The sequence below is a fragment of the Haliotis rubra genome, unplaced genomic scaffold, assembly GCF_003918875.1.
Source record: "Haliotis rubra isolate DU_JTF1 unplaced genomic scaffold, ASM391887v1 Scf479, whole genome shotgun sequence".
NCBI lineage: Eukaryota > Metazoa > Mollusca > Gastropoda > Lepetellida > Haliotidae > Haliotis > Haliotis rubra.
In genome coordinates, this window is record NW_025767167.1 from 174,574 (window position 1) to 187,687 (window position 13,114).

Below are 13,114 nucleotides of genomic sequence, written 5' to 3' on the forward strand. Positions count from 1 at the left end.
ATGTCATTTATCACTGTATTGTCATGAACAGTAGAACTCGATGTCAATCACCTCTATGTAGTTGTCGTGACAGTACCACTTGATGTCAATCACCAGTATGTAGTTGTCATGACAGTAGAACTTGCTGTCAATCACCTCTATGTAGTTGTCATGACAGTAGTATTTGCAGAATTGTACAAGTATTGACAGAAACAGGAAGGACATGATATAAATGTGCGTGATGACTTACCTCCTCTGATATTGACGATGTGCGGATGCTTGAGACTGGACAGGATGCCGATCTCACGACGGATACGGTTGAGGTCCGTCTCGTCATGGATCTTCGTCTTCTTGATGTACTTGATAGCAACCTGCAACATCAACATACATAATTAGAATTGATGAATGAGGAAATACTACCTGTATATAACATGGAGTGAGTGAGTGAGTGAGTGAGTGAGTGAGTGAGTGAGTGAGTGAGTGAGTGAGTGAGTGAGTGGAGTGTTTTCACAATTTTCCAGTAATAGTCCAGTGATTCTCTGATGGAATATATCAAGCTCTTAAATTAACATCTAACCAAGAAAAAAATGTTAATTTTGAGTTTTGGTGTGTACCAAATTTGGGCACATTATGAAATTATGATTGTCTAAAATCAATGACAATTTTGGAAAAACAAGAAGCTTCAAGCACACATAAAATAAACACAATGTCATACCCATGACACTCAATCTAAAACTCGGTTAAACACACTCAGAATTATACTGACAGTTCAGATTCACAGACATGTGACAAGAATTATTCCCAATTTCAATATTTCCAAATTTATCTTTAAAATTATCACATTAATAGCAAGTGCCCTTGGCAAATTTCACAGCTCAAAATTGAAGATTCTTCCCAAAACAGATTTTGTGATAAACATTTGAGAATCTGCACAAGGTGCAAATATTCAAACTGATGACGCAGGTCAGTGCGAAACCTTTGTTCACAGATATCATGTGCACAGGTTGTCGGAAACTACTCTTGCACAAGAACAAACATGGCCACTTCATCGAGAATACCAGGGAACTAGACTGACACAATACAAACACAGACCTAGTTGCGTCTTCCTGTCATTTACGGAAACTTAAAAAAAAACACAATCAAAATTCTGAGGCAAAGTGCTACACATGTTGAGGCGTGTTTTTTCCCCATTCCATATTTAGCTTCGTCTTCCTGAATGCTCTGTAGAAGCGAGCAGTGTCGTCATTTCAGTTTGCATTTCCGTAAAAGACGGTGCTTATGAATGTCCCTTGTTGCGAGCCTGGCTGATGAGGTATTTGAAATATTGGCATTCTAAATAGGAGATGAACTCCACTTGGGGAGTTAAGCACATGGATGTGTTTTACGAGCTGCCAGTATACAGCAGCAATCAGAAATATGTCTTGTATCTCCTTCTAGCAAATGAATTTCTATTTCACACAGTTTGATTAAATACCATGGCACTGCGATGCCAGGAAGTTACGGTTCTCCATAACATCTCTTGGTGTCTTTGACAAGTACAGAAAAAAAGGTTGAGAAGTTGTTCTTTTACGTAAATAGATGCTAAAAAATCGCTGATAAAGCAGTGTGACTATTTTTCAGGTCTTATTAGGCTCAAGATACTTTTCGGATGCATTGTGCATTCATTCACAATGTCATTCACATTAGGTATTCACAGTATATATTTACTTCTTGGGTCATTTGAGAATCTATTTGAGTCTATGGAGAATTTAGAAATCAAGTATGACTAGCTTTTAGAATAATTTAATCAATGTTTTAGTAATATATGTTTATTCTGGGTACAAATATTCAGGTATACCTCATTCAAAGTAAAAAATACATTTATGAAATACAATTTTGATTGTAACATTCTGTGACGATCTGAGTGTTCTGAGCCCCATGCTGCTTGTTGTACAACACCACTATTTAAAGGGTCCTTCTGTTCCTACGTGAGGGTCGTGGACCCTAACACCCGAGCGTGGACTTGGTTGATACGTCATATTATCACACCTGCCTAGATCGATGCTCATGCTGTCAATCACTGGGTCGTCTGGTTCAGACTGGATTATTTACAGACCACAATTATATAGCTCAAATATTTTGTCATGTGACCAGAGCTCCAGATACGATTTAGCTCACGTGGGTACTGTACCCACTGTATTTTTTTGGAGTGGGTATTTATGTTGAGTGGGTATTCCATTTTCCGTTACCCACTGCTTTCAAGTATGTGCATATTTCAGTCATTTTACTCACCTAAGTATTATGTGACTGATTAAGTTTACTTAGCAGGTATGTTCTGCCTTATGTCATACCTAATCAAAACCAACTTAAATATAATGGAAATGATTTCATAAAAAATCACTCATCCTATACTGACAGTACAACACTAGTCCTATACTAACAGTACAACTTGATAGCAATCGATGTCTCTTTCATTACGCAAGCGATTTTTATAAATACATTCCGTACGCATTTGTTTTAAATTTTTTGCGTATCTAACATTTTAAATGCGTAATTGGTACGCAACAATTATTTTTCAATGCGTAATTGGAAATTTTCTAGGCGTATTTTACCCGGATACGCAGCTTATCTGGGCCTCTGTGTGACTCTGAACAAACAGCAAACCAAACGCATATTGTCAAAGTGGTAAAAAGCTTACATCAATCTTTTTCAAAGTGATATCATGAACCCTTATATGACACTGAAATAAGGAATTTGTAGACAGGATCATTTAACTGTCATTAACCTAGTTCTAATGACTATCAAGTTTTTATACTCCAACTCCTGGGATCAGTTGTGAAAGATTTATGTGATGACATGGATGCTATAGGAACATCCTATAAAACCACCCTTCATACAATAGAAGGTGTTGCTTGTCAATGCCGGCAAAAATCTGATGACACTTTGACCGAGACACATCACTGAAAACAGACATTTGTATCTTTATCACTGTAGCAAGTACATGTGTACCAGGTTGTTGATTTCATGTCTAAGTGGTGATGTCATATATAGGTATGGTATTAATCACAAGGTCCCTATCGCTGAGAACCAGGTATACTTGCAATTGACGACAGTGTATTTCACCTGTCGTCAACACAGATCTTTGAATAGCGAAGGTCTCTTTATTTGCTTTGAATGACAAGATCAATTTTCTTGAGTTGGGACTAATTCGTATTTAATTTGGTAGCATGACCTATAACTTTAATAAAAAATTCCTGTGAAATCTTACAATGTTATTCAATAAGATGAAAAATCTTGTAACACAAAAACACAACAGACAAAAGTGTGTGTGGTAAAGATAGTATATAGTCCTACCATGTAACCAAAGATTAGATATACTATTCCTAGTTCTCAGGCTCTCACACTTAATAGGGAAGAATTATATTAAACATTTTAAGGAAGATATTTAAATTAATTCTGATAAGAAGTCAGCTTACAATAGAGGAAACCTGCTGGTCAACTTCTAATACAAATATTCTGAGTCCCAAGGTTGGGGATAAATATGATTGGTTGCTGGAAGATGTTGTCACACAAATAGTACTTGATACTGTCAAGGAACTGACATAATTTCAGCCATTCCCATGATGCAACACCTAGTGGTTCTGTTACACTTCAGAAGATATCCAACTCCCTGTCTCGATTTGACCAGCATAAAAAGTACATAAATGAAAAAAAAAGAGAAAATGAAGATTTTAACACTGTATTTCCTCCAATGTTATAGAAATTTATGTGAAATATTTTACAACAGATTTCTCTGACAACTATGAGGTCAAGCTGTTAACACATCCAAATGCAATCTTCCAGGAAACATCAACCTTGGGTTTATTGCTGTGGGGTGTGATGGTGTATCCAAGGCTGGGGAATGTGAGATGCTTTCTCCATGTATATTCTCAGTTTATTTCACAGTTTATTACCTTTTCCTGAATGTATACACCTAGGGACCAATCAAAATCCATGTTTCAAAATATCTGACCAATCAGAGGAGGGTGGTGTAAACAACACACAAAGCCTGATGACAACACACTGTGGCACATGAAACCATATACCACAGACTGACTTTACTGTGCATCATACAGCAACAGAAAAAGATAAAAGCATTCTTACCAGGTTAATTTGAAATTAAGTGTAATCAGAACCACAAACTTAGTTTTATTAGGTCTATCTGAAGGTCTTCTAAATATGTGAGCCTATTACACTATACAGACATAAAGTGAACACAAAATGAGTGAGTGAGTTTAGTTTTACCCCACTTTTAGCAATACTCCAGCAAATATCACAATGGGGGGACACCAGAAATGGGTTTCATACATTTCAACCATGTGGGGAATTGTACCCAGGTCTTCGGTGTGATGAGCAAAAGATTTAACCACAATAGACTTGCATGGGATTTGGGTATCATTGTACAACTGGTATTAATGTATCAAAGTATTCAGTGGCATCATTGTATGAGCTGGTATCTATGTATCAGAGCATCCAATTGGTATTATTGTATCAGCTGGTATTTATCAGAGTATCAGCTGCTACAAGTCACTGTACCTGAATCAGAGTGACCCCTCAGTAACTGCAACCCCTTCCCCATTAGCCCGGTCCTTTAAGATCAAATGAAGCACATAAAACCAACATGCTGACTAAACACCCAGGACGTATCAAACGTATGTCAATCTGGCTTGAAAGACATACCAACTTGTGGCATATATAGCCATAATAGGCCATTAAAGTCGCCACTTGACAAATGTTTGTGAAGGAGAACTGGTCATTTGTTCGGCCACAAAGAAGTTACTCTCCCTTAAAGCTAACACAGACAGAGGGTGTTGGAGGGGGGACGTATTGTCCGTGGGAGGGATGTTTACCTCGGGGCAATAAACAAATAAACAAACACGACTGACAGCTCGTTGATGAAATTAACAAGTTTAGTGTCAATGTAATATTGAAACGATACTTTCTCGTTTATTCCTAATTACAAAATGGTTTCAGGCGATTTCATTGGTTTTCTTTAAAGTGAATATTTTCCATGAGTTGAAGTATTCCTGAAAGTTTGAAATCATTTTTACAGAACTACAATGTTGACCAGTCTTGAGCTGAGCATCAAGCTGTTATAGTACCTGTACTTACAACAACTACCTGTGTGAAAGAGAATGTTTAACCCTGTTCTGAAACCAGGACGTTTATGGAACAATTTTCTTGTTTAAATGAATGTACATGTACATATAGACTTTGATATCACCTGCATAGATTTTGTATAAACAACTCTAAAGATTGTTAGCTTAATCAGAACACCTTGAAATAGAGAGGGTCTACAAAATGGAAACTTGATGAAATCTTCCTGCAAAAGCCGTGTAATGCATTGGTTTAACACCAACTGTAGCAATGTTCGGCAATATCATGGTGGGAGACACCAGAAATTGGCTTTACACATTGTACCCATGCGGGGAATCAAACCCGGGTCTTTGGCTTGACGAGCCATCGCTCTAACCACTAAAACAACCATTGTCACTAAGGTGACATAATCCCCCGCCGCAAATTATCAAATCAAACTTAAAAAGTAATGAAAGTGAAGGTCGCAATTTAAGATGAAGTTAAATGTCAACAAAAACATGACCAGTCAACCTCTCTTCCTCTGTAGTTGTTCAAATGCACAAATATTTTCAGGACACACTTTGACCTTGACATGAATGTCTTCATGTATGAAATATGCAAAAATAGTAATAAAGAAATTGCTTATTGAAAAACATTCAAGGGAAGTCTTGAAAGTCTATGAAGAAAATCCAGTGAACTGTTCTTGAGATATCTCGCTGACAACCTTAACATGCTGAAATCTTCAAAGTGTCGCCGTGTCCTTAAAATTATGTGAAAGTCACCAAAATCGACTGGAACTTGCACCTTCCCTAGATGAAGCTTGGTGTCAAATATGAAGAAAGTCCAGTGAATGGTTCTTGAGATATCTCGCTGACAATCGCAGGTTAACATGCTGAAATCTTTAAAGTGTCGCCGTGACCTTGAAAATTATGTGAAGGTCACCAAAATCGACTGGGACCTGCACTTTCCCTCGATGAAGCTTAATGTCGAATATGAAGAAAATCAACGTTTCTTGAGATATCTGGCTGACAAGGGTAAAACGTTATAGTCCCCTTGTGACCTTGAAATGAAGGTCAAGGTCACCAAACCTGACTGGGATCTTTCTTTTACTGTGATGAACCTTGGTACCAAATATGAAAAGAATCCAGTCAACGGCTCTTAAGATATTCCATTTCGTACATATGGACGTAAGTACGTACATACAGACGGACGGATGGAGCCTAATACTATATCCCCCGCTTCGCGCTAAACCTGCGGTGGGGGATAATAAGGCTACCCCTGTGACCGCCCCGATGCATAAACAGTTATCTCCACTTGTTCTTCTGCGACAAGGACGACATCCAGCTCATTCTCCTTGACCTTTTAAACTGTTTTAGCCAACAATATTCAAGATAGTACTTATCACTAATAATCCACACAAAGACTAAGACAATCAGCTAAGTACCACATGACAATCACATGGGCCATGTTATCTGTACGTGGTAAGATGATTGTAAGGCTTATACCTTAACATGGACTGAAGATAGTCTTAGCACTGAGATCATAACAAGGCTTGTACTTTAACATCAACTGAATATACTTTTGCACCAAGATGATCATGACACCCACACTATCCTAACACTGCCCTAAGATAGTCTAACAGGATTCTTTAACATCAACTCGAACAATCACTCGAACAATCACTGGCCTGTTCTCATCTCGGTCATATCGATGGAACCTTAGCACGTCTCTTTCAGCTCAAGAACCCCCAGATGGACTTTTAACATCTTTTTTGCCTACTTGTTATAAAACACCTCATAACCTTGTTACACTGCTTACATGTTATAAACCCGAACACATGGATATATTTTCAAAGTCAAGTCTTTGAGCTTACCCTACAATTAAAAAAAACACATGTAAATTTTTAAGCATTATTTCAGCATGCACATCTGCTTTGCCAATCATTTCTACCACTTAAAATTCCATCAGCATGACTACCAGATAACCACTCAATAGAAACTATGCACATTTTTTAAACGGTTTCTAACACCTAAACACCATACCTGTAATCAGTATTGTATTTCAAAGGCAACTGGGTGTAACGACACAGGTACAAGAATTCAAAGGTGTACTGCACTTGCCTTAGTGATTATTGTTATAAACAATAGCTATCACATGTCAAGTCAGCTTTCAGTTAGGTACTTGGTCATGCCAACCAAATTAGTATACTATCGGCACTTAATCTCTCGCATGTAACTGATGAAATTTGAAAGCTTTCAGGTAGTTGTTAGGAATAATCTACAAGCTGAATTTCACAGCGGCATGTAAGACGGGACATTTTGTGAGGGACGATAACCCAATGGAGCAATCAGCCAATCTCCGCACCCATATGGGAAAATCCGTTCAGCTTGGGTTACGGTTATTCTGAGATTATAATCTTCATTGCCTCTGCCTGAAGGATCACCATGTAACTGTATCTGAAAATTGGCTAATGAAATCTCACAAAACAAATTTAATTTGGAAACATTTGGGGTGGTTTTATAAAGGGTTATACAGAAAGTTTTATTGTTTCTGAAATGATCAAAAGCATATTTCCCCTCTAGACTTATATTCCCATAACTTTATAAACAGTTCGTGTTGTTAATAATATTATTTGTGTGTTCTAGATAAAATATTTCATACCATTTCTTTAAATTTACAGTTAAAGGTACCTCTAATAAAAGGCAGGTTATATGATCATGAATATCATTTGAAAATGCTGAGTTGGCTAAAATCAACTAAACACATGGCTCTGAGTTTCAAAAGAAGAACCAGTGGTTCATAGTATGAACAACATTCTACATATATAAACCCGCTTCACCAAAGAATAGGACACTGATCCCTGTCCCAAGTTCAAGAGTGAGTGAGTTTAGTTTTACGCCACTTTTAGCAATATTTCAGCAATATCACGGCGGGAGACACCAGAAATGGGCTCCGCACATTATACCTATGTGGGGAATCAAACCCAGGTCTTCTGCGTGACAAGCAACAGCTTTAACCACTGGGCTACCCCACCACCCGCCTCAACCAGAGAAAAAGACACTGGGCCCTGTCTCAAGTTCAAGAAAATTAAGTTAATGCTTGTTTCAAATTATTACATAACGCTTCCCTGACAAGACCCCCACAGCAACACACTAGAAATCACATCACAACGAACCACAACTTTAAAACTGATAAAGACAAGCACAATGTTTAACAACACCAGGGGTGAATTACGCACAGTCCAGTCTATTGGTCACTTCCAAAACAAGACCCCATGGGGATAAAAACATTCACGACTTGTCCTCTGTTTCAACACCTTTGTCCAGTAATCTGGCCACATCATGCTGAGCTGAAAGAAACCCACTGAAATCCCACAGCTCGGGATTCTCTACCCTTGTAATTTGTAAATATCGTACACGTACCCCCTGGGGTGTAGTGGTGTACTTGCTTATCAGGGGATCAGAGAGTCTTTACCTAATGAACCCCTGATAGACCTACTCCCATGCAGATCAAAGAACTATGACTGACCATGAACTCTCCCAGTCCTTGCCAACCTTTTGCAAACACACATATGAAACCTTTATCAACATCATTGAAGACAAAACAACTCTGTGGGTTTACACGCTGCATGAAGAGGAATCTCATTTTGCAAATCTGTTGTTTGTCATTTCAAAGTTTTAACAGAGCATAATTCATCGGCATACAGTGATGGAATTATATTTGGAATAATAAACGTTTGTCAGTGTTTTATCTTTGGCACAATCAGAACTCATTTCTGGCAGAGGATATAATAATGCATAAAAAATAGTTTTAAATTAAAATAGCAACATCCTCATTAATAAAATTTATTTCAAACTGTGATATTTTTAAATGTTGGGTAAAGTTATTGGTAGTAAATTCAAATTAAATTTAAAATAATTCCAAATTGCACTTTCATAGAAGACAATGTTCTGTTATTTAACCACAAATTTATCATAAAACCAAATTCGTTTGTATGTTGATTAGGTGATTAGTGACCTTTATGACAGTGACCTATAGAAAATCTGGACCAGATAATTCAGTGATTGAAATCATAAGCAACAATCAACAGTGTCCGGGTACTATGATACACAATTAACCAGGTCCCCCAAGCTGGTCATCCAATCTGTTAAGTCACATTGTGACAAACATATAGGTTACTAGCCGTACATTCTCAGCATAGGTTGCTAAAAGTATAGTTTAACCAAGAATCCCCACGCAGGAATAAGGTCTTCAAGAGGCACCATCATGTTCATCTCTTCAAGCGTCAGTAACATAAGTGCCAACACACTCAGTATCAGCATCAGAAACCACCATGGACATCTTCAAGTAGCTCCTTCATCTGACATATGCTCTATGATTCCACCTCAACCCAGGTCGTCCTAACCAAACACTGTGGCCCTTACCCTATTGAACAATCCCAGCCCAGGCTGCCCGAACCCAACACACAAGCTGGCTGATACCTATATCAACATCCTTGCCCCAGGCCATGGCTGTATGAATGTGAAGGCTGAGACTGCTTAACACACAGAGGGCTTGATGTTGTATAGATAGCATAAGTTGTTGCCTCTCAGTCAGGTGGTCAGGGTGAGAAGCTGTATGTAGTGTCAGGTTGCTGTAATAGATTCTCATGTGGATTCTTTCCAGGCCAGATGAATGGAGCCTCATCTCCATCATAAGGATGCAATTATCTGATTGGCTCATGATAGTACTCAAGGTGTTACATTGTACTTCATGTGTGATGGATGATGGTGATAACAGGGACAACCATGATGTGGTGGTGGTGATGATGATGATGATGATGATGAGCATGCAAGAATGTTGCAGAGATGATGATGATGGTGATGATGCTGGTGGTTATGATATTGCAAGGATGATGATGATGATGATGATGATGATGAAGATGAAGATGATACAGGGATGATGATGATTATGCAAGAATGTTGCAGATATCATGATGATGATGATGTGATGAAGCAGGGATGAAGATCATGATATTGCAAGAATGATGCAGGGATGATGAAGATGATGATGATGAAGGGTGATGATGCTCACGCTAGAATGCAGAGATGATGATGACAACAATGATGATGATGATGATGTGATGAAGCAGGGATGAAGATCATGATATTGCAAGAATGATGCAGGGATGATGAAGATGATGATGATGAAGGGTGATGATGCTCACGCTAGAATGTTGCAGAGATAATGATGACATCAATGATGATGATGGCGATGATGATGCTGGTGGTTATGATATTGCAAGAATGATGATGATGATGATGATGATGATGATGAAGAAGGGGTGATGGTGCTCATGCTAGAATGATGCTTTTGCAGAATGCTCTGCACTCAAAATATATAAGCTGTATATTTAACAGCTCATTTATCTTTTCCAATAGATTCTTGTTCATAGTGACGACTATGATCTGTTAACCTCACAGAGTTTTGAAAGGAAGATTGTTAGTTTAGTTATTTTAAATTCATATATTTGATGTTTTCTCATAGTCATCACAATGCTCCAGCACACTTTTCCTTCCACAGAGGTTCAAACCTTCAAGAGTGAGTTTTACGTCACCTTAAGCATTATCCCTTATGTAACAGCAGGACTCCAAGAACTGACTCCAACATTGTACACAAGAACACAAACGCAAGTTTCCATAGAAAGCCATCATTTTAACCTCTCGCCTAACCAATAGTTAATTTGTCAAAGGGAGCTTATCTTCAGGTATTGGTAATGTGACTTTCTGTATTCAAGGAGCAAGGAATGCCTTGCCAAAGAAACTAGAAACTACCACTAATCACCTTGATGTTTCACAGGTCACTGCAAGCATGTGAAATAATGTTGGAGAATGTATTAATATCTCCTAAAAGGGAGCGAGTCATTTAAGGAATTCATAGTAATAAACTTTAAGTACTTTCCAACAGAGACCTCTGTAGGGCAAGCATAGCAACAGGCAATAGCCATTTGCCGTATGCAAACACTTACGGTGTCGGATCATTTCAATCGTCCTTCAATGGAGTAAAACCATAATGATAATAACATTCTACAGTCCGAACTCAGTGTCTCAGAAGGAGGTCAGAGGAATTCTATTAGTCTGTGATGTTAAAGGATCAAGGGTAATGATAATTGGTCATTAAACTGACCATTAGGAATCAAAGGACCAAGTGAACCTTGAAAATCAAAGATGGCCGCCAGTCCACAAGATTATCCAATGAAGCTTGCGGGTGATCCATCATCGTTTGTTCAACAAGAGGTTACGCAGTCACTGAAGACCAGCAACACTGTAGAGGCAAGCTATTCAGGTGATAATCATTGCTTGTGATAGAGGTTGAGAGGTAAACATTGCTTAATACCTCTCCCATCATGCAGTTCTGCTTCAGTTGTTGGTTAGACAATTCCTTGTAACTGACACAGTTTGAACCCAGCAACAGTGAACCCCCTATGGGATGTTTCTCTTGAAGATTTTGCTGATTTGGACTGGACAGACATGCTTAGTCCGCAAAAAGGGTTGTGAGCTATGAAAATTCATTTTCCTTAAAGGTCACATGCAACGTAAAACACAACTTTGCAGTTTCTGATACCTTTCGGTATGGACTTACCGAAACAAATCAACAAAAATGCAAATTCAACTTATAAAGTTGAAAAATAACGCGATGAAAAAAACCGCGTGAAATCGGAGTTCAAACGTTTCATTAATTTTCCCCAGACTTTTCTGGGGAAAACGGTTTCAACAGCTGGGCTGCGCTTATAGCACGTGCGCAGTGAAGTAGGTTCGCGCAGCTTGGAAGCGGGTTGTCCGGTGAATACTCGGTGAAGGCTTTGGTGTGAGCTATTTTCTAATGTTTTGTTGATATCTCACAGGCGCGAGCTTTTTATATGTTATGACAGTAAATTAACAGTTTATATAATTTCATTTGTCTTTTTCACCACACGTTCTTCTTACCGAGTCACTTTCTCAGACTAAACTCAATGTCTTGTTTTATTGACACCTGTCTGCCTGCCTGTCTGCTAATGACAATATTCAATACACAGCTGCTATCACTGACCACATGCAATTTGAACTTAACACCAATCAGGCTATACACCATAAACAAAATGCATTGATTTATGGCCCGAGTTTGGTCTCTGTCACATTATGTAATTACACAGACAGGCAGGCGTGATACTTGAACACATGACATGTTATGATGTCTGTTGATTGCAAAATGTTATACACAAAAAATGAGCATGTATTTACAAAACCCAACATCTCTATATATACACACACAATGACCCGTGAGGGCATCTGCAAATGAACCAGTCGTTACACTTGAGTGCACACCCACCCGCTCTGACTGGGTTCGGTATCCCGGCTGCTTCGTTTCTTGGGAAGTAAACCGAAGTACACAATATTGCACTTTTGATTTGCGATTGTACGCTTATAATTTTGTTTATATGTTTTTTCATAACCAGCAATGTATATTATATGTCATGAATAAGTGATAATTGTGTTTTAATTATGTTTGAATTTTTGGTTGCATGTGACCTTTAATATATATCAGTGAGTGCAGGTGTGTAAGTTCAGAACTCAACATACATTACAATATCCCTTACTCGCCTCATAAAGTGCCTTCTTCAATACGAGCACTATCACCAATCTGTTCGGTATCTTTATAAGCATCCCCCCTAATCCGACATAAAATGTACTTCATAGTCCATGTCTTCTTGAGCATATTACAGATTTTCAAAAACACAGCACTGCAGATTTGGTATAACTGACAAGTAAATATTATGGAATACGCTTCAGTTTCATCATCATTTAAACAAAATGTATTCACTACTAATCCATCTTTATAAGCCCCCTTTCCCCACTCACTGCATAACGTTTTAAGCACCTGGGACACTTATTACGAGAAATACAGTGTTTAAAAGATGAAACAGAGCCTGGTACCTGCTGTCAAACTGTTAAGGTGCATCCACAATGACAGCAAATTAAAAAATGTCTGATGTCTAAAATGTATGCAAACACATAAAACATTT

General features: G+C 38.2%; 1 protein-coding gene across 1 annotated transcript in view; it reads right to left on the reverse strand.

The window, feature by feature from the left end:
* LOC124290958 (NUAK family SNF1-like kinase 1) overlaps positions 1-13,114 on the reverse strand; it is a 78,321-nt gene that overhangs the window by 46,334 nt on the left and 18,873 nt on the right. Inside the window, 1 exon segment of the mRNA XM_046727802.1 lies at positions 230-350. Within this exon segment, the coding sequence (XP_046583758.1) occupies positions 230-350 (121 nt within the window).